General features: G+C 34.5%; 1 protein-coding gene and 1 pseudogene across 2 annotated transcripts; both read right to left on the reverse strand.

Moving 5' to 3' along the window:
* Positions 1–67: 67 nt before the first annotated feature.
* Positions 68–3,217, reverse strand: LOC147401154 (paired amphipathic helix protein Sin3-like 4). The gene is made up of 5 exons (XM_086442324.1): positions 3,120–3,217; positions 1,108–1,236; positions 819–1,002; positions 489–587; positions 68–399 (listed from the first exon to the last, which is right to left on the reverse strand). Exons 1-5 carry the CDS (start codon positions 3,161–3,163, stop codon positions 337–339), a joined length of 519 nt encoding a protein of 172 aa, XP_086298450.1. The 5' UTR covers positions 3,164–3,217; the 3' UTR covers positions 68–336.
* Positions 3,218–7,307: 4,090 nt separating this feature from the next.
* On the reverse strand, positions 7,308–21,917 carry LOC147401155 (paired amphipathic helix protein Sin3-like 4; annotated as a pseudogene). The gene is made up of 24 exons (XR_015178255.1): positions 21,801–21,917; positions 21,550–21,604; positions 21,339–21,443; positions 19,375–19,527; positions 19,102–19,267; positions 18,918–19,016; positions 18,377–18,773; positions 18,045–18,181; positions 16,254–16,329; positions 15,231–15,260; positions 14,743–14,996; positions 14,456–14,610; positions 13,978–14,105; positions 13,623–13,859; positions 11,003–11,128; positions 10,656–10,711; positions 9,493–10,043; positions 9,299–9,397; positions 9,073–9,216; positions 8,834–8,984; positions 8,584–8,744; positions 8,377–8,489; positions 7,885–8,070; positions 7,308–7,729 (listed from the first exon to the last, which is right to left on the reverse strand). The product of XR_015178255.1 is annotated as a paired amphipathic helix protein Sin3-like 4 (transcript).
* Between the last annotated feature and the right edge of the window lie 1,662 nt (positions 21,918–23,579).

Genomic DNA, 23,579 nt, shown 5'->3' on the forward strand with positions numbered 1-23,579 from the left:
CATAGTCATTTAGTTTAATATAGTGGCACATTGCATTTTGATGATAAATTTTTTATTCATGGGGAAACATTTTTATAAATCATAATTGTTTAAACATTCAAATCCCAATATAGACGACTATTTGGATTAAAATTCAATCACTTTAAACGAATTTAAATGATCAAGCTGACAGTCGAAAGCACATCGAAATTAATTTCAAAGGAAGTCGTACTTATAGAATGTTTTGAATCATCACCCAATCAAACTAATTTTTTGCCAATGTGTTCTCTCACATTGGATCTAGTAGTGACCCAATTATTCAAATTAGCATAGCTATGCATGATAAGGACCATATCTTCAAGGCCGAAAATGATTGAAATCTTCAATTAAGTCTGGATGTAGGCAGAAAAGAATCGATACCTACAAAGAAATGGAAACATATTTCCAAGGCAATGAGAGAAATGTTTGGCCTTAAAATCAAATAGACAAGAACAAGAATGCAAATATACCTCTTTATTGACTTCGGTGATAGACTTGTTCTCCTTTCGATACCCGTTCAGTATATTTAAGAATCTCATGTACACCACAAGATTATTTGCGAATCGTATCTGTAGTTACAAAATCAGTTAACTTTAAGTGCATGAAAATAAAATCGCTAATTCAAAATAAGGGTATCAATGGGTACCCAATTACCCGATGTACACATAACCGATTAGTCAATTTTGAGTCTACCTTCATGAACCCAATCACTTTTCGGTTCAATTTTTAATTACCCTCTTAGAGGCCCAATAAGAATTGGGTCTCCTTTGGGTTCTGGATTATGAGATGAAGTAGTTTACCTTTATTTTGTTTATGAACTCCAAGGCTTCAAAAATATTAGGCTGCTTTCGTGGAGGCCTATGGGTCCCAAGCTGAACGATGATCTTGTAACCTTCAGGCAAGAATTTATTGAAATCCAGAATAAGGTTTGGATGCCCTTCGAACAATTCTTTTATCCTTGATACAACATCAATTGTGCCAATTCTACAAGCAATATAAAAGAGGAACCCAAGTTATTGTTGTGTTTGGAAAATAACCCAAATGTATTTGATGGAAACTCCAAATAAATCGAGCGAATCATCATTGAACCTTAGGGCCATGAAATCCTTCAAGATTTCAAGGAATTTGATGTATTTCTCATGTTCATCTCGAAATGTGTCCTTTACACTCTGGATATAATCTAGGGCCTCAGATATTGATCTTCTATGGACTTGTTGCCTAGAAAAAATTCACCGACCAAAAAACAGAATTTTAAAATTTCAGTTAGTCCTGCCATATGGGGAAAACTACAGTTAAGGGGCTGGCTATTTGCACACACCGAAATGGCTCATTTAACCTACTTTCTTGCGATACCCACATTAACTTTAAAATAACTATTTACATGCACCTATTAAATATTCTTTAACCTAAATTATTTTTTCATCCACCTACAAGCACTGAATTTTCAATGAGGGTTTTAAGCTTTGATCTTACTTTTTTTTTTTTACCCTAAACACTTCCAATCAAGTCGAAGCTATTCACATGAGAAAGTTTTGTTTGGTAGGTACATTCTGAATATGTTTTGTCAATAGGTACCTACCGAATCTGTTTAGTAATATTTGATAAATATTTATCAAATTTATTAAAACAAGTTCAGTCTGAACTTATTGAACAAAACTGTCATAAAATCTTCAATTCAAAATTGTCGTTTTAAGGTTTTAATGTTGATTTTCCATCCTCCTTCATGAATAAATGCAAAAAAGTAAAAAAAATAAGATAATTTGAAAAAAAAAAAAAAAAAACCTTAAACCCCAATTTCTATTGATTCAACATCACACAGAACTCAAAACGAGATGAATATGAAGAAGAAGAAGAAGAGAAGAAGGAAGGAGGAAGGAAAAAGAAAGTGGGTTTCGAGTTTTTGTTTAGTAGGTGGTTGGGTGCAATAAGCTAAATCGAAAGGTGAAATGATAAGCATTGAACCATTTCGGTGTGTGCAAATAGCTGCCCCCTACAGTTAATGGTAAGGTTGAAGAACTTGAAAATAAATCATTTTGAAAAGAAAATTCAAAGGTTTTTTGTTAGAGGTTAAAGAAAAGGGCATTTAATCATTTCTCATTAGTTTAGAGAAAAGGACTAATTGAAGGGGCAATGCTATCTTAAATATCCACCAAAACACCTGTCAGTATTTTTTTATAAGAAGCTGAAAATGAAGGTACCTAGGTCTTTTTGTGTGTGTTATTTAAGTCATCTTTTTGTTAGCTTAGAAAATAAAGATAAAAATAAAGGTCAAAGGGGGCATATGTAGTGTGGGGTACCTCAAATGTTCACCAAAATGTAAAGGAGTATCTAATCACCCAAAAATCGAGGATGGAGGCAAAAATTAGAGGGAAGGGAGAAAATCAGGATATGGGGGCATGCTAATAATTGAAAAACAGGGTATCTTAAACTAAAACAAGAATGCAAGGATGTCTAAAGAGTCGTGATAATCTGACTTAGGCCCCGTGACATACTCAATTGAGTTACATGACATGAGAGGCTCGAAAATCGTAGATGTGCTCTCCTTAAAAAACAAAACTGTACTTTTTTTTTATGGGAAACCATAGTTCTATATCTTGAGGAGAGCACATCTATAGTTTCCGAGCTTGTCACGTCAGGTAAGTCGATTGAGTTGCCATGTGACTAAGTCAGATTATCGGTACTCATATCTAAAATCACCTAAAAAAAAAGCCCTCTAACCCCTTGTTGGCTCCGCCTTGAGAAGAACTATAATTTTAAAACTCAGTATTTCATCTCATCTTAAATGAGATTAACTATTTAATTGGATTTACAATTATTTTTCTTTTATATATACATGCAAATAGTATATTTTTTATTAGGTGATTTAGAATGTGGACTGTCGATTTTTTGTCAATAATTTGTAAATCACTTTTGATGGATTTAGAAGTTTCAGATTAAGCTGATTTTTTGTGAGGATGATTTTCTCATCACAGTGACCATCTTCGCAAAAAATCAACTCAATCCAAAATCTCTAACCCATATTTTGAAAAACCATTATTTTTACATGTGTCCCATGAACCGCCCCTTATATATATATATATATAGAGAGAGAGAGGACTTACTTTTGACCTCGAGAAGAGCTAACGGGTGTGAGTTGAAAGCCCATGCGTACCGTTTGAATCAAACTAAAAGATTATTAGATCAAACAAAAAAGAATATTAGATTACATGACGAGAAACAATGTGATGTGAGACGAGAAACAATGTGATGTGAGACGAGAAACAATGTGATGTCAGACAGTAATGTTTCTAGAAAAACACCTGTGAAGAAACTTTGGGGCGACGAAGTCTTATATTACAGAATGTTGAAGGATTGAGAAAGGGTTACGATCTTATATATATATATATAAGATCTCGAATTCTTTTTATTACGATACTTAAAGATCCGATATTACCTTGATTTACTTTTTAAGTCTTATCTTTAGAAACTATTTCTCTATAAATAAGGCAAAATATTTTATAGGAAACTCGAATGTGGAACGCATGTCTGTGAAAGGCTTATTTTAATAAATTAATTAAAGGGTGATTTTGAAGATTCTGTATCAAAAATGATGTTTTTGTAATTTTAAAAACCTACCAATCATTGTGAGATTGCAATTTTCTTAGTTTTTCACCAAAATCACCCTCATTATATTAAGTTTAAAAGTCATGACAATATGATGCCCCCCACCCTCATCACAGAACTGTAAATCATTTGCCTAGAGATACATAATAAAACATTTATGATTATGTGTATCCCAAGGCAAATGAACTGCGGTTTTATGAAGGGGGGCGTGTAAAAAGGAGGGGGGGGGGGGGGGTTTTCAAAAAATCATCATTATAGTAAATTTAATCGTTAAGGTGTCGAACCACTTCTACTCCACCTTCTCTCATTATAATACTATATAAGATTTTGTCATTTCCCCATGGAGAAGATATAGGATTTTTCAAATAGGATTGCAACTTGGTTCGATTTAGAGTTAAATCAGAATTGAAACAACATAAGTCGATTCTATTGAATAAGAATCAGAGCTGAATCGAATTTCCCATAGAACCGAGCTGAACAACGTTTGATTTGATTCATGTCAATTTTATGATTACCAATATGTTATAAAACTCCTAGGAAGCAACATATTTTTAATTAAAAAATAATAATGAGCATGAAATTTCATATCATAAGTCATAAATTTATGTCCAAGCTCCAAAGAAGTGGAAAGTCATTAAGGACTCAATTCTTTGAATCTATATACAGCCTTGACCCGAGAATTGAACCTAGTTGATCGGTTCACCATTTTCTCAACTCAGAAAACCAAATCAGTCCAAAGCTATTGGTTTAGTTCTCGCTTTGAACCAGACCATTGGCTTTGCACAAATAATTGCCTCCAAGACAATTTACTCTCCTAGGCCACTTTTATTTATTATTTTTCCCTTTCTTTATTCAAAATATTTTCATGAGAAAATGTAGTTTAAAAAAAAAAAAATATTTTTTCCCTCTTTTAAAATTATTTTGAAAATAATAAAATATATTGTATGTAAATCCACCCAATTTGTTTTTCAGAAAATTAATGTATTTTCCAATTATGGATCTTGTGTTATTGTTTGGTTTGGCCTTTTTTATGTTTTCTTTGGAAAATTAATGTACGTTCATCATGAGTATGTCAGGCAAAACCCCACCTAAAAGTAGAATTAGAGTGAGAGCTCGGAGGAATTTCTTGGAAGCATTCCTTTGTTAACCACATTTATAGCTTACTATCCCTAACTCCCATAATCTTAAAAAGGCTCATTAGGATAAAATTATCTAAATGAACTAGGCACACTTGATGAACATTTATGATTAGCCCATATGTGCTATACACCCATTGGACCGGAAAAACTCTTTCCATTGGATTACATGTGGCATTTTCAAGGAGGTGTTTACAATTTTGTGGATATGTAGGGGCATGAAATAAATTCAAAATGGCGTGTATCTTGTGACGAAGAGGGTTCCTTCAAAATTTGAAGCGAGCTGCCCGCTTCAAAGTTGGACTCAGGCGATAGAACTGATCAAGCTCAATTTTAAGACCCATTAGGAAAATTAACAAGGGATTTTTTAACAAACGACGACTGTAGACATGAGATATTCATCGTAAAATCTCAATGCTACGTTATTTGGAATCGTCACTATTCTTTTTTGAAAATGGGTGTAAATGGACGCTCGAAATAATTTTGAAATTGATTTTATTATTGTAGTGATTCTCATACATAGAAAAGACATGGTCTACCTAAAATCTAAATAAGGAGGTCCAATTAGACGATGGAGGAGATGTTAAGCACTCCATCCTCCCCATCAAAGGTGGTTTACCTTGAAACTTGTCCAATTTTTTGAAGAACTTAAGAAAATAAGAAAATTGTATGAACATGTATGTTAAATGTGATATATGCAATAAGTGAAAATGTTTTCTTAAAAAAGGGGTTTTGATGTCAATGTGAGATTGGGAACATCTTATAGAAAAAGATGACTCATGTATCTACATTATTTTATATAAGTAAGAATGTTGATTTAGGACTTTTTAGAGACTTGATGATGGAATTTCCTTAATGTCGTAATATTAATGCATGTATGCAAGACTAAAAACTTAATGTTTTAACCCCAACAAGAGGGTGACACATTTCTTCATCATGGCCAAACATATGTGAGTGGGTACATTTTGTACAACATGATGCATAAGATATATATTAAAGGGAAAGAATGCTTCAACCCCCACTCTTTCGACCAAACTTAAGTCCAACCTATCGAAGGTGGGAAAGGGTGTGCATTAATTCCTTAAAGATTTCTAAAGTATAAAGTAAATGGGGGTTAAAAGTAGAAAATGCAAATGCTTGAAAGTGAAAATCTAATCTAGCCCACTTTGTTCCTTGATTTTCTTGAATGAGCTTGAGTTTTGAGATGAACTTGAAGGTTAAGTGATTTAGTTAAAGGTAGATGATTAGAGATGATAGAAATTGTTAGTTGAAGGTTGAGAAATGGGTGAGAATTCTTCAATTGAAAGTTAGATTAAAAGAATGTTAGAGAAATAGAGTAGGGATTTTAGTAGAGTTTTAAGTTGAAAGATAAGGGCTTGAAAGCATGGATTGCTTATAGGAAATATAACTATTTATAAAGTTTTTGAATAACTTTTGGGGATAAAGTAGTCCAAGCCTAAAAATAAAGAGAATGAACATGAGATTTAAGTTATTTCTTTTTGAAATTTTCATTTTTATGAAAGTAAATGTGAAATTTGTGAGAAAAAAAATCTTAAAAGCATTTTTTATCTTTGATTTTTTGATAAATAGAGATGAAAAAACAAAAATACTTTTGAAAATGTGAATAGGGGAGTGACATGTGTAAAGGTGAAGTAATAGGTAAAAAGTAGACATTGATTTATTTGTAAATAACTCATAAAGCAATGGTAAATGTATATTTTTTAAATGGGCTAATAAGAGAGTTCTATATATGTACTTGAAGATTCTCATATTTTAAGGATAAGATTGAAAATTCTCCAAACTTTATGAATTTTTAGTTTGACCACATTTTTTGATAATAGTATTCTTGGGTTTTCACAAAGGGGAGTTAACTCTCCAATTAGGTTAGAGCATTGGGCATTAGGGATTTGTTAGAAATTAACATGTTTTCTTTTGGGAGTATAAGAGAATGGGCTTAGCAATGGATTTTGGTAAATAGCGCTTAAAAGACTTGGGTTATGGACTTAAGATGACATGAGATGACTTGGTTTGAAAATGAGTTTAGTTTGGAATTAGGGTATGGATTATGGAGAGTGAATATGAAGTTGAGTCAACCCATGATTAGGAAGGTAGGTTAGAGGAACGGGTATGAAATTGGATAAGATTAGAGATAAGGTATGGGCATGTAAAACAATATGAGATAACGCATGTATGTATGAAAATGAAGTCAACTGGCAATGCGGACTTGTTGAAGGACTTAAACTCTTAATTAAAATCAATTTGAAAAAACTTAGATTTTTCTAATAGGTTTGTGTAAATTGGGGTGTCTACAGTGACTAAATCATGATTTTAATAATTATCAATTAAATTACAATTTTTTTTACATTTCTTAAGTAAATGCATAGAATGGACACCCGATGAACCAATGGGCCTGAAAATGATCAAAATTATGGTGAGAAATCATGTGTCACATGACCTCAAAGTTGCATTGTAATGCATCAAGCGAGCTATGGAGACGTTTAATATTGCATTAAAAAAAAACCTATTGAAAACAGAACAGTAAAAATATGGTACCAAGACTAATTCAAAATTTAATAAACTGGAAATAATTCATACAAAATAAAAAAAAAAGTTGTAAACATAGGCCTCTCGGGTTACACACATCACGGATCACAATTATTAAATGATTCGTGCTGGAGTTACCTCAAGTATTCTTATTAAATATTAAGAGCCGGTCAGCTCGAAATTACAATAAAAAGAAGATGTAAATCACTAAATTAATGACTTCATGAAACATCAGGTTGCTATTTGGCTACTTGGAATGAGAAAAGTAATTGAAAGTGAGCCCCACCTTCTCAAAAGTTTTTTGTGTTACAGCACCAATCCTCCATATTTTTCAGTGATGCCTCATAGAGGAGAGGGCAGAGATCCAAATACCATTTACATTGGTTTCTTGGATTTAAGTGGGTTTCTTGGATTTAAGTGGGTGTGAACTGCAAATTAAATAAATGGTGTAACTTTCGGTAATCCACTTTCATAAAACCTAAGTAATGATATCGACGCCACAGAAATAAACATCCAACCTATAACAACGGTAAAGAAGCAATGGTTTCAGTTATACAACGAAAAGGGAAGTAATCATATTTACCTTCAGTGTAATCCAAGGCACATTAGGAGGGCAGATAGGAATCTGTTGAGTTGCTGTACTCTTGGATCATATGCCGATTTAAGGATGTAAGTGCGGTCTTGGCATAAAGAGCTACTCCTATGCGTCTTTCTCCGCTTCCTCCATGAGCAAAAAAATTAGTCTTCTGTGTCCAAAAACATAGGAGACCTGCCCACACACAATTCTTGCATAATGGACTTGAAAGGCAACATATTTTTAGCTTCATATACTAAAACCAATGGCCTAGTGGCAAGCGGAGCCTTGATAAGCTCCTTAGGAAGGGTAGGTCTAGTGTTTGAAACCCCACGAAGCAATGAATTCCTTGGGGCTACCCTCCAGGGTCCGGTTGACCCTCAACTTAACCAGTTGCACATAGGACTTTCTGAGGGGGCGGTGTGTGTGACCGTGGGATTAGTCTCACCCGAAGGGTGGGGGGATACCAACGATAAGCAAAAATAATAATAATAATAATACCTTGGATGAATTGCAATGGATCTTAAACTTGGGACCATCGACTACTCAGACTCCCTCCATGGCTTTGAATGTAGCAAACAAATTCATCCCCACAGAAATATTTGCATTTGTTTCTGCAATGTCAACAATCAATATTAATAAACCATAGCCTATTAATTAATAATAGATAAATACAGTTTACACAATGTGATATGTCATATTTTTTACCTTCCAAGGAAGAAACCATGCATCACCTTCCTGTCAGGTACTGATAGGAAGTCGTCGTGCAGATAAGCTTCAAAAATAGGGTCCAAGGAAAAAGCAGTCACTTCAGGCTTTACATGACCCTAGTCCATGAGTTGTATAGTCATACAGGTCGGACATGATGACTGGGAAAAAAAAAGAAGAAAATCCATATATTTAATGCACCTTCATTCCAATCAGACAAAATAACAGAACACCAGTGATAAGGACTTACAGATTGAAAACAATAGATGCTCTCATCGTGAATAAGAGCTCGCATTTTTGTGATAAACTAAATCAACAAATTTCCGAGGTTGCCATGATTTTTCATAAGCATTCAGTTGAAGAAACTTACTGCCCATTTCGTCTGTTGCAATGGTTTGAAGCTGTAACAAAATACCGTAATAAGAATCTTTGGTCAATCAAAAGAAACAAAAACAAATGAAGAAACAAAAAGAACCAAAATGGATATACATGCTTGATAATTTTATTTTATAAATCAATTTGTCGAATGTAAATAACACATATGACAAAGTTCCAATAATAGCACAGCAATTATCCTCAAACTTTGTATTGTCAGCAGAACCATCAAGTAATTTGTATAGTGCACTCATAAATCTGCACATCCCATAAAAATCACAAATTAGTATGCATTTGAGCATTTTTACGTCAAGAATTACGGGATGTGATACTAAACCACCTGGTATAGAGATCGGGACTGGTATCATTTGAAGATCTGCATTTCCTTTCAGCGGAGTACGAATTCATTTTGGCTGATAGTATTCTCTCATAACAGCATCTGCCAAAGAAGATAATAATGAAATAAAAAAAAAAAAAAATTACAAGAAACTCAAAAAAAATTTACATGGAACTCAAAAATATAAAAATAAACACCTTACTTGATGAAGCCTGGAAAGCAGATAGGAGGAGTCGTTTCCATAAAATATTCAAGAATCATTCTTTTCTTTGTTACGTAATGATGAAGAGACATGTTGTGCAAGAGGCTTCACTGTGAGTAGAAAATATTCTGAAAATGGAACTAACAAGCTTTCTCCATTGTGTGCATCAACCATATCTTCAGCCTCACCTTCGCTTTCATCTTTAACATCACGATCTACATCTTCCTCCTCTTCCTCATGATCTTTATTGGAACACTCTTCACAAGTACCAGACTCGCTCACTAAAACATCTTCACCAACCTCAGAAGCATTTTCGCTATCCCCTGTTGACCTTTGTTCAGCATCTCCATCATCCTTTGCTCTAGGCACAAAATCTGTCCCAGCATCTCTATAGACTACAAATTTATCTTCTTCGAGATACTCATCGGGTGATAGTTCGCCCTCTTCTCTTTCAATTTCCAAGTGCCCAGTAGAGCCCTCATAATATCTGTGAACTTTAATGCCTTCTGTCATCACCCCATCTACCGGTTTTGTTCCATCACCCCACTATGGTACATTAGAGAAACAGATAAACATAAATTAGGAAGTAAAATGTGCAAAAGATCATAATGATCCAATGTGCTAAGCAGGTTAAAGTCTGCGAATGTTGATTCCATGACCTGGGTTCGAATGATCCAATGTCCTTCACCTACTAATTGTTAACCACTAACGCCTTTAATTATTAAAAAAAAAAAGAGTAAATGAACCAGAACAAAATAAGAAAAATGAAGGAAAATTACTTTATCTGAATCAGGCCGCAATCGAGGCAGATATTCCATTATTTCATGAAAAATTATACGACAAGGTTACTCCACAAAGACTTGTTTTTTAACTGTAATTAAATTATGACAAAGGGAGTTGACGGCTTGCAATATGAAGTCAAATACTTACCTACAAAGAGAGAGGGAGGGGGGCGGGGGGGGGGGGGGGGAAGGAAAAAGACGAGCATAATGAAAACCAGAGCTTCTACCACAGGTCCACAGTACAAACCAAGATGGATTTCCTGTTGTTTAATGAGTCAATGGATCCCAACCACTTGGAAATCAGTAGGTCTCTCTTCTAGTTGGCATAATTTAATATCAAAAACACCGTGCAAATTCATACTTTGGATGAACGTACACTTTCAAGCCCACCCTCTTCAGCAGCATGATCGGGTCTGGGAAGTGTTATGTGCCCTAGCAAAAAAGAAAAAGTTTCTACCCAAGTCATGATTCAAAGTCCAGGACAAGAACCAAAAATCATAGAGATAACAAACTGTCAAAATCCTTCAAATAAAAAAAAAAAAGTCAAGGAATGGAAATTCATTAGTTCCAGACAAATATACTTACCTGATGTAATTTCCATGCTGGTCCTACCAAGATATTATTCTGCTCTAATCACAAGTCGGTCATTCAAATCAGTTAGCCTTTTATTTAAATTAGTTTGTCTGTTGACTCCTGATGTTTCCTCATCAGTGTCCTCTGTACCCTGCGGCCTAGGAGGAACACCCAGCATGGGCTCCAAGAAGGCTGTCCAGATCGACATAACTTTATCCAACTGTTCCGTAGTTGTGCATACCTCCCCACATGAGTATTTGATGAGATGATATAAATCTTCATGAATATCAGAATCAGGGTAATTAAATTCCATATTTGGAATTATAGGTCATGTGTCACCAGCACCAAGTGCAAGTAGCTAGTCATAATCCTTACCCTTATTCTCATTGATTTCTTAAATCTCAGCTAATAAAGCTGTACAATGAAAGGTGTGAAAAGCGAGTCATGAGAATTGAAAGAGTAAAGACAGAAAGAAAGCAAAAGAACATACAAAAATAAATGAAAAACTAAAATGGTAGTAGATTAGTAAATCCATACACTAATGTGACCAATCAAGGCTATGCTGAAAAAGCAAGTATGAGCTATTAGTTTTGAGAAAATTAAAAAGGTCAGGTCCAGGGGAACAATACATCCCTTCATTCCACATTTGAGTCAATTCACAAGGACAACATCCCATTTCAGTACCTGTAGATCACTACAAGAATGCACTATCACGGTGGATTTTTTCAGCAACTTAGTCGTGCAGAGACATTTCTCCATTTATACATAGGAAGGTTAAACTTTAAAGAACATATGGAAGATTTTTTTTCTTGATAGGTGAAGATAAAGATTTATCAAGAAAAGAGAGAGCAGGAAGTCAAGGAGGCCACCCAAACAAGCATACAAAGAAGAAAAACAAGAAAAAGAATCTATACAAAAGCTCAAGCATCACATAAAAAGGTTCCACTTAAACATGGAGTCTTCAAAAAAAGGATCCACTATTCCTTGAAGATCTTGCTCCAAGAGAAGATAAACTCTGCTGTATATAAAAGGACCTCGGTCAATGAACGCTCCTTTTCTTCAAAAACCTTGTTCCACGCCATCTAGATTCCCCAACAAATGGAAAACGAGGTTAGCGACCATAGGATTCTTTGTTTTTGAGAGGAATTGCAATTAGGTGCCAACTTTGAAACAACACAAAGACTGAAGGAGGAACACACCAAGATATTGGACTATGAAACCATAGCATCCTAGAGAATGAACAATGAATTAGAAGATGACTGACCGATTCTCTCATGATTCATATAAATAGCAGAAATTGGAAAACATATGGAAGATTTTCATTCTCTCATATAAGAGTTTAATCACATACGACAACAATGTAACCATACATGTAAATTGATAACGTTACTCGGTACACCAGTGTATCCTTGATAAAGATACAAAATAATGATATTTACTCTATTTATGATGATTATGTAACATTAATTTGATGATTTTGGTCTGATTAGTTTAATTTTTATTTTTGTAGGTGTTGAAGGTTCAAAGCATGAGAAAAAGGCTAGAGATGGATTTTTAGTGAAGAAAAGTTGGAAAAAGAGGAAAAAGCAATCATTGGCCAAATACAAGGAAGGATTAAATTCACACCTTCCTTGTGAATCGACCTCGGACTCCCGAGATTTTATTACTTTGCTACATGTCCTGCACTTAGGATTTTTAAATCTACACTATTTTAGTTGTACCAATGTTACTTGTTATAAACTTACAAACTTATTACAAAGGAATCCAATTTTCATAGCAATATTCTTAATTATCCAGTAAATTACTATCAAGTACAAAAAAGTATAACTGAATTGTACTGGCTTTAACTAATCTCCCTCAACTGTCAATTGTTCTAATAGAAATTAACATTCAAAAGCTGACTTCTCAATTGTCAAATATTCTATTTTCTATATGCAGTTCAGTTCATTACTGCAAACAAGCACAATTGAATGATACAAATTGAAGATCAATGATACGATAGACCTAGTCACAAAGTAGTTAATTTACAGATGGTATGCAAACTGTTGTGTTGGGAGAATTCGAATTCATAGCCCACCAAACCAGTGTCAAGGATTCTCAGCATAAGTAAATTATCATGCTAGTGGGGTTACATATCGGTAGCCATAACTATAAGGACCTCGGATGTTGGGTAAATGAATCAGGTAAAGTCTTATGTTCCAGATTCCTATTTATTCTATTACCTTTCTTACTTCTCTAAAGGAACAGAGAAAATCAATCGATTCATTATTTTCAATTTGACTGTCTCCTTACTGTTTTAATTTCTATATCATTGATTCAATCTTTCCTAGAAGAAGAGGGTAATGAGCATTTCACTTTAGCAAGAAGACTCAATTATAAGATAATATTGTCCAGTGCAGACATTCTTCTGTCATGTGTCTATTTAAGAGAACTAATCCTAGAGAAAAAGCATATTACTAAAAATAATGCCCCATACCCCAAATAATAAATCTAAGTGGGGCTAAGCGAATAGTGAAGAATTCTCGCTTAAAATGCAATAGACGGAAATATGCCATAATACTTGGAGAAAAGAATTTCATGCACCCATCACATGAAGAATAGGAGATAATATATAGAACTTGAGTCCAACAAGTACACAACAAACAAAGAATTGAGATGGAAATGATAAATGAGGGAGCATAGTGAAATTGAAGTTCATATCGTTTACTACTAACCATTATGCTTAAATCTACGATGTGAAGTTTAAACATACCTTTTGTGCTCAAGCTCTATGTGTCCTGCTGCTTGAAATAGAAACTACGGTGATCAAGCAATTTATGATGGTTCTTCGCATAAACTTCAGCCCAAATCTTATTGAAATCTGAACGACACCTTGACCATTCCTCTTGTTTCTGCTTTAGGCGAGTTAATATAACAGGCAATGCAACAATGGCATTCTTATGTAATAAATCTATTACGTCCATCCCATGATTACCATACAAGCGTTCGATGCACCTTAGATTTAGAGCTACAAGGAAAAAAACAAGAGAAGTGAGAAGTACTCAGTAACAACACCTATACATGAGCTTAAAATAGCTTGAAACAATAAGATTTCATCAAACAATAATTTGATTATATGTACAAACCTGTAAAGTGGTCCTCAATACAAAATGTACTGTCTAGTTCGATTTCATTAACGTTGATCTTGTCTGACAATACCTCTACATGCTTTGTTGTCACATTCACTGACTCTAGTAACATGTCCAGTTCAAACCTGATATTATGAAATATACCAACATATTATTACAGATTGGAAAATCAATATGTCATGTAAACCAAAATATTTGAAACTATTTTAAGTAATCAATATGACTTAAGAAGAAGAAAAAGAGAACAGAAACAGATAAAAGGGGAACAGTCTTTTCCATTTATGGACATGAAACAACATAGAAACATAACTCTCCTTTTCTTCTCCCTTGCACTCTAATCAAGTGTGCAGTCAATGTTAATAGGTGACAGTGAAACATATAACGTTAAAAAAGGTATGAGTTTTACTAATTATACAAAATCTCATGGGTACAAGGAAAACATCATTGTGGTGAACATCTCTAATAAGATTTTTACCTATCATCTTCGCATCTAAACAGGCTTTCTTCATATTGGTTTTTACGCATGTTCTTGAATGAGTAATCCTCACTTCCTGAAGTCACTGATACCCAACAATCATTCAGTACTTCATCACCAAGTTCTGTCCTATGGCTTGCTGAAGGTGTTTGATACTGAAATTTGATAAGAACAAATGAGCATCCATATAACTACACAATTTGGAATGATCATAATAGTTTTTTTTTTTTTTTAAAAGAGGTTGGGGGGGGGGGGGGGGGGGGCAGCAAAGGCAAATATTGCATTACATTCTCTGGCAAAAGCCGGTAACTGGGACTACAACGCTTGCAGTTAGAGAGATCAAGCTCTGAAATGGATTTAGCCATCTCTTTATCTTTGTTTGGAGATGACAACTTCTGATGAGCCGAATTTCTTTCGGTTCTTTCCCTTTCTCTATCACTCTCCCCTTCACAGTCTCTGTCATCCCTTTTAAGCCCCCCATCTTTATCCCAGTCTTCTACCTTCACTTGGCTAGATAAATGTCCTTCACCCAAAAAGGGTTCTGCATTTAACCAAAATAAATTCAAAGACTTAAAATATCCCAGGAAATTGAATGACCAATCAAATGGTGTATTTGAAAATATGCTGAATTTAATGGATCAATCTTTAGAATTCTCAATCAATGAAGTAATGTTGCGTTTAACAATACGCTTCCCAAGGAATGCATAAAACTTCTAAGAGGACCCCTCTATCTTTATAATAAATAAAAGTGAAGAAAATATATTCTTTTATCTACCTTCATTCATAACAGTGGCAAGAAATCCATCTGCAGGGAAGGTTTCAGCTAGAACAACATAACCAAAAGAAAAATTCATGGAGAAGACAACTGTAACATAGCTAAACTATTGATAAATTGGATGTTGATTACATATCCCATTGGGTTTATATAGATTCAAAATATCCATGAATATGGAAAGATAATCAATCAATTCAATGTGATATATCTAAATTGAACCTAATTGATGCATGAGATACACCATAGCATTGATATAGTGTGTCTCATGCACATTATTATGCAATTGATTACATAAAATATTAGCCTGCAAATCCATGGTACTTTAAAGAGAGACTATGCAAGTGATTACATAAAATATTAGCACTTGATCCCATAAAGAAGTTGGTGATGGATAGGCGCAAAGGTCCAATCATGTTTGATGGTGGTCACTGCATATCTGTGAAGTCCATTATTGTTACATTCTGCTCATTTTTGAGTTTGTCGGAGTCAGTGGCCCACTAGATCAAGTTTGTCATGATCTCTCCCATAAGCATACAAATAAGGATCGTGCGGTTTAAGTACAAGAACTCACATTAAGAATATTTTAGATAAATGAAAATTGAGATCGTGAAGCATTAACTTGTGAAGTAGGGAAGTTTGTGGAAACATAGAGAAAGGTTAGATTTTTATTGAAACAAAAAAATTAAATAGTAGTAAAGAGAACAAAATGATTTAGGTTTGAACGACACATCAAGAACGTGTTCTCAGTAAAGCTTAGGCTCTGATACCCTTCTAAACAACTAAATTATTGATAAATTATTGGATGTTGATTATATATCCCATTGGGTCTATATAGATACAAAATATCTATGAATAGGGAAAGATAATCTATCAATTCAAGATAATATACCTAATTGATGCAAATCTAAGATTTGCAAGATATGTGACGAGATGCACCATAGCATTGATATAGTGTATCTCGTGCACATAATACACCTTACCTCTATCAACAACCTTTTACAAATTGAACATTTCATCACTTACCAATCTTGTCACCATGCGACAAAAATTCATTGAAACCATCCATAAGATCTGGATATTTTCCTAGTAAATCACCCACCTGAAAGGACCAACAGTTGTAATATTACAACAATAAATATTTTCATGAGTTACTTAAAATAATAAGTGGAATATAAAGCTATAAGAATAACATCATAGATACTGCACAAGGTATTGAATACAAGCTCACGTTGACATTGGAAAGATATGTCCATCCAGACTCCTGGATTTGACAAATTAAAATGTAAAATAATTTTCCATTTCAATGGGACTCCGTGAACCATCTTCATTGTAGAGTCGAGGAGGAGTCATTTCCTAGGTTTGATTGGGTGTTTCCCATTTTCCATTCGTTCCTTGTTTAAATTATGGATGTCGTTGGTCTATGCATTTCTAAGTGCCAAGAGGATGCTGTGGAGACTTCTACCCTTTGCAGTCTGATAGGGTTTTGGAAGGAGCAAAATGGGTGTGTTCTCAAAGGAAATGAGAGATCTTTTCAGGATATCCTAATCTCAATTTTGTGTTCCTGTTCTCTTGGTGTACAACTTTCTACGAGTTCAATTTTTTTTTTTTTTTTTGAGAACTTCTTAGGAAGATGGGAGTGGGTCTGTTGTATTGCCATGGCAAAGCAGCACGACTATGGGGTGTTGGGTTTTATGTTGTGTAATCTGTATATTTTGTTGGTCATCTCGACCAACTCCTACTTTCAATAATATTCATACTTCTAAAAGCAGTTTTATAAAGGATCATTGCTGCTTCCCACTACATAGCACCATGAGAGACAAGAACATCAAAGGGATTAGTACTTGAGACAAATTGTGGTCTCTAAGAAAATTACAATCAAAAATGTAATTCCAAGAGAAATGTCTCTGACGTCAGAGGATTCCCATGCCACCAGATGCAAACTCAACATACACTTCAAACCAGTTGAACAAAGATTAGTAACTTCTCTATGAACATTAGAACCATGTGCTGCAAAATTGTTACATATTAATCTTTTTAGTATATATATATATATATATATATATAGGGTTTGTGCATTAAGATGGCTAAAATGAAGAAACATTCCACTAGCAAGATGGTACCCATAAGCCATGTTTCTGAGATTTGAGTCATTAGGTATGTGGTATTCCAGTTTTTCACTGGTAAGAGGGTGCTTCATTCTTTAAGAGAAACAATTGTACAAATGTGTGGGCCCAGTTACCAGGAAGTATTACAAAGAGGATGAAAACAGTTATAGGAGACTTTCACCCTTACAATAAAAACAGTTATGGAAGAAATACAAATCTTCTATCATGATTGTTCATATTTAGAATTTGGATCATAGGCTTCATGTGTAATACATGATAAACTAATCCATAAGTCAAAAGTTTGACAAAATGTTTTATGTTGTCATGAAAAACAACCGAGTTTATTTCAAAAGAAAGATGAAAATTTTAAAGAAAGTTAGTAGTTTACAAGACAGTAATACTTGACAAGAAAAGTTCTAAAGGTGATACCTTCTAATGCTAGGATAGAAGCAACTACGTCATATAGCATAATCTGATTCCAACAACTGGATCAAAACTTGATGATCACTACAGTCTTTTTGAATGATCGGTGATTTATAATAGATGTTGCAACATTCAATATTTTTATATAACAGAATACACATACGATAGCAGAACATGCGTACAAGAAATCCAACTTATCAGTAGAGACAAAAAAACCAATACAGTTACAAAAATATCATGGGTAGTTCTGGAGGAAATGAGAAATAATGAACAGTGTAAAGCATACCAAGGAATGCAATTCAGATCTTGAAATAATTTCTCTTCTATAAATATGTACGCATCTCAAGAATTCCTGATAAGCATAAGAATCGCATAACTTCTCCTTGACTTTCTCACAGAAAATGAATTCTTGGTTGTACACACCTGCAATATTATGGAACAAACACGATTTCAGGGACCAAAAAAGACTACGGTCTTCAAAGTTAACTGATAAACAAAATAATTTGGTAACACTGTAACAGTCTCACTGAACTAGTAAAAACTTGTTACTCCATCTAAAGCATAACTCTCATAGCTACCACACATGAAAACAATAGAAGAGAATGATAGATGACTTACATTTCAAGGCACTTTTATCATCAAATGATAATGAAATGGGATGCATTGCTAATTCATCGGCAGCATCCCCAACTTCTTGTAACTGCTCACTAACACTGTCTTTGACCCTCCGAGCAGATTTCCTTTCTTTGTGAGAAAGATGTTGCATGCTATTAAAGTCCTTATTTTTGTTGTGCTCTAGATTCTTAACATCCCGATCATGACCTTCCTTCTTCTCTTTCCATTGATCCTTAAGGGAATGTACCTTGTGCATAGCAGAGCTTCTCCCATCTTGATTGAGAAAAGATGAGTCCCTGCCTGATGGAGTATGTTGTGTAGGAACCGTTGCAGAAGAAGGCGGCAAGAAATGTTTGAACTCCTCGAGTAAGTCTTTATGGAGGCAGAAAAGGTTGGATACCTACAAAGAAATAGCACATATGTTCAAGATAATGAAAGAACTTCTTAGAAGAATGTTCACCCTTAAGATCAAATATACAAGAACAAGATGCAAAACACATAAATAACATAAAATGCAAAACCAAGACATATAATGCAAATATACCTCTTTATAGACCTCGAAGATGGACTTGTTCTTCTCTCGATACATATTCAATATATATAAGAATTTTTTGTACACACCATCATCGTTTTTGAACCGTATCTGTAGGTACAAAAAGAGTTCAAGTATAAGCACCAGAAAGTAAAACCACCCGCTCAAAATCCAATTTTGAGATGAAATACCTTACCTTTATGTTGTTTATGAAATTGACAGCCTCATTCAATTCAACAGGCTTCTTTGGTGGAAAAGTGATCTTGAAACCTCTGGGCAAGAAATTATTGAAACCCAGAATAAGGTCTTGATGCCCTTGGAACAATTCTTTTATCCTTGATATAACACCAGCGGTGTCAACTCTACAAGCAATATAAAAGAGAAAAAAGGAGGAATGCAATTACTGTGTTTCTAGAATATCTCAAAAGCATTAGCTGGGAACTCCAAATAAAGTTAATGATCATTAAACCTTTGGGCTTTGAAATCCTTCATGACTTCAAGGAATTCTACGTATTTCTCCCTTTCACCCGAAAGCACGTTCTTTACGTTCTTGAGATATCCTTGGGCATTAGGGATTGTTAGAACAGGTGTCCCTCCTCCAGAGAGTTGGGGTTGCCTACTGCTTCATTAACCAACAAAAATGAAAAATTCAGTTAGTGGGATAGATTACAAAACCCAGACTAACTATTTCACAACTAGAAGAACTAGACAAATTTTCCCATAGTGGAAGCAATGAGATTGATAAAATTCTCAATTTTTCTCTGATTAGATGAAACCTTTAATAAAAGTCAAAAGAATAGCTTTACTGAAGATCTTCTCTCTGTATTTTCATAAAATTCTCCCAAGAACCACAAATAAATAAAAACCATCAATTTCATGCACAAACTATAATTTAGGAAACACACACACACACACACACAAGTAGAGATCAAAATTAGCAGTCAATATATTTTTTTTAAACATTTTTTTCTAAAAAAGAAAAGAAAAATGAAGTTAAAATAAGGGATAAAATGTTAATTTTTAAAACATGGTGGAAGTCAATAACTAAGGGTCAAGGCGGGTTTAATCCCCGATTCAAATAATATTAAACGATGAACATAAATGATAAACGACATCCAAATGAAAGAAAAGAACAAAGGACACAAGATATTTTACAAAATCGCAGACTATGTCCCCCCGACTCATGAGCCAATCCACTAAGGTTCCAATTGCAAATCTCTTCATTTATCCTCTGATTACATATTTCTCCAATCTCCCCATCATCTACATCCAATTTTCCATCTCCTATTCCTTCGTTCTTTTTCCACCCCCTAACCTTTATATGTTGTCTTCCTCTTTAAATAGAGCTCCGAATCCCTCCTAGAAAGAGTCTTAAAATGAAAACTCTCAAATCCTTCATTCTTCCTATACAGGAATACTTCCTAATAAGATAGATCTAAATCTTTCTTAATGCCACAATGCCGAGCAAAATACAACAAGAATTTTTGCCACCCCCACATAAAGTATAAAGTCCCCTTATTGATTAAAAAAATAAATATTCAAACATAGCTCAAAACAGCATGAAATAGCAACAGAAAATCACCAACGACATGATCAAAAAGTTGTAATGACCCAAAGAAATAAGAGCCTTACTTTCCGCACCATTATCATCCAAGTATTTTTGTTATATTGGATAGGTTATTATCAAATGATAATCAAAAGCCACACATTTCCGGTCCCAAAAAGAGGCTACCAGAGTGAAAGCCACCACAGAGTAGGCTGCTACAGATGTCAACTGCAAAGCATGGTGGTACAACCCAAGAGATAAGGGCTCGATTTTCCACATTACAATCGCCTAGGTGTGTTTGACATATTGAATGGTGTTAGAATCAATACCATGTCTCAGGTTTGAACCCTTGAAGAGGTGCCCACTAAAAAGAGCTACATGGGGGACCAAAAAAAGAAGTGTACCAGAGTGAAAGCGGCCACAAAAAGTAGTGGTTTGTTACCACTTCAAGACATAAGGGCTTCACTCTCCACACTATTATTTCCTAAGTGTGTTCCGTGTATCGGATGGTATCAATGTCAGTACCATGTCTTGGGTTTGAGCACCAAAAGAGGTGCCCACGGAAAAGGGCTACCGGGGAAAGAAGGGTACTAGAGTGAAAGCGGCCGAAAACAGTTGTGGTTTATTATCACTTTAAGACATAAGGACTAAACATTCTCCATTCCCTCATGTTTGATCCTGGAAGAGGCACCCACGGAAAAGGGCTACCTAGAACCCAAAAAAAAGAAGGGTACCTCACCAATTCAAGTCACAAAGACTTAAACTTTCTGCATCATTATTGTTTAGTTGCTTTTGTTGTATTGGTTAGGTTCTTATCACAAGTTTCATCTAATCTCATATCAAAGAAAACAAAACAGAAAAATCAAAGCTACATAAGGCAGACTTACGTTTCATCTCGAGGAGACATAACAGTAGGTTTGAGTTGAAAGACCATGCAAACGTCTACTCTAGATCCTTTAATCTCCACAGGAACACCTCTTCAAGAAAACTTGCTTCAAAAAAACAAAACACACAAACCACATTAATCTCGAAACCAGAAAAAAAAATTCAAAATTTTTCTCTATTGAAAATCTTCAGCTAAAACCGAGAAAAATATACCAGATCAAATCCAGAAAGAAATCAATTTCGAGTCTACCAAAGCACATAACCAAATCTACAAACAAAAACAAAACCAAACAAAAAAAGTAGATTAGATTACTTGACAATAAAGGAACAATCGAGAAAATGTAACCAACAGAGCTTCTAAGAAAAACACATCAAAATTTAAAATGGAATGAAGATCTCTCTGTTTCAGAAAATCCATGTTTCTTCAATAAGATTTTCAGAGACGAAAGATCATAATATATTACCAGAAGAAGAAATCCCGAATCTAAATGAAAAAAACTTTGCGAGCGAGCAAAGTCCGATAAATTAATGAGCGATATTTGTTTTCCGTTACACAAAAATATATATAGGAGACGAAGTGAATACGTATAGGCAAGTAAAAGCCACTCTGTATAGTGTATACTATAAAGAATGAGTAATTGCCGGTAATTTTGATATCTTTTTCCGGTCACCTTCTTTTTTTTAAAATATATATACTATGCTGTCAAACAGTCCAACCGGTCACCAATCGCATTCTTTTTTTCAAGTACAATCTGAATCTTCTTAGCTCTTGGTCACTTGGACTTAGGGTTAAGTCAGTGGGGGCCACTCGGCTCTTTTTAAAGACTTTTCTAGCCTCAACCGTCGATTGAGACTCTACATGAAACAGACGGCTGAGATTAGAGGATAAATGTAGATTTAGATTTCCTAGAAGAATTATAGTATTCTTGGGATTTGGTGTGGTATAATTTTCTAGGAAATCTCTATCATCTCAACCGTCTCTTTAATGGAGAACCTTTCCTTCTTTCTTTTAAATCTTGGACCGTTGGATTTCGCGATCAAATCAGTGACTTATCTTTCATCACGTGCTCATAGGCTCTCCAGTATTAGTCAAGCCAAGCCTAACAAATAAGGGTAATTTTGTAAATTGCTATGTCATCCAATACACGGGGGATGATCTGATTGGTGGATTTGGATTCTGTGGGTACTGTTAACAAAATTCGGTGTGTAAAAATATTTTCTTGGGTAACGTAGAAATACTGGAGTCTTTGAGATACTCCTTCCTGTCTTTTGAAATAGATAACATGTCTGGTGACTTTGGTCTTTTCTGATAGACTAATAAAATTACCCAAATATCCTCATCTTCAAACATTCGCCAAACCAACCTTAAACTTATTGAGTAAAATTTTATTTATCATCTTCTTCAACCTTTGATTCTGTCTAGGTCAAACTTCGACTCTCAAGGCAAGGTAGAATTTGAGATTACTTGTACATCACCAAGAGTCCATATTACCCAATCTTAAAAATAAAAATAAAAATCAATGGTTATGTGCCCTTGCCATGTCAAATTGAGTGAAAATACTCGAGTTAGAAAATCTTTAGCCAAAAGAAAAATTCTTAGTTAATGTTGGAGTACTGATTTTCTAACTCAATATGGCAACATAACTCAAAAACTCACAAAGACATAGCTTCTGCAAGAACCATAGATTTTTTCCCTCAGGATACACAACTACACATGTTTATGGGGATGTGTAGTTGTGTATCTCGAGGGAAAAAACCTACGATTCTTGCACATGCTATGTTAGTATACAATTGTGTATCCCAAGAAAAAAATCTATTGTTCTTGCACATGCCACGTCAGTGAGTTTTTAAGTTATTCTATAAGAGTTGAGTTAGAAAATCATTACACTAATTTTACTGACAAAGCTCACAGAAATATGGGATCCACCAATCACATTATCCCCGTGTATCATCCCTAATTTACAAAAGTACCATTGTCATTTATGAAACTACTATATGCTTTGACGTGACAATCATTGAGTATTATGTGAGCCAAAAAAACCACTCTTACAAAAGTTATCCTAATCAAAGCAAAACACACAGTTGCTTACTTTACAATTTCACGAATGTTGACGTGGGTTGGGCACATAACTGTAGATGTGTTTCCTCGTGATACGAGTAAAAACCATTTATAATTATGTGCACATCTCCACGTTAGAATTGTGAGAATCGCAGTAAATCCTGTTTCACTCCAACACGACTCT

The sequence above is a fragment of the Akebia trifoliata genome, chromosome 5, assembly GCF_017979445.1.
Source record: "Akebia trifoliata isolate Shusen 1 chromosome 5, ASM1797944v1, whole genome shotgun sequence".
In the NCBI taxonomy this organism is placed as follows: domain Eukaryota; kingdom Viridiplantae; phylum Streptophyta; class Magnoliopsida; order Ranunculales; family Lardizabalaceae; genus Akebia; species Akebia trifoliata.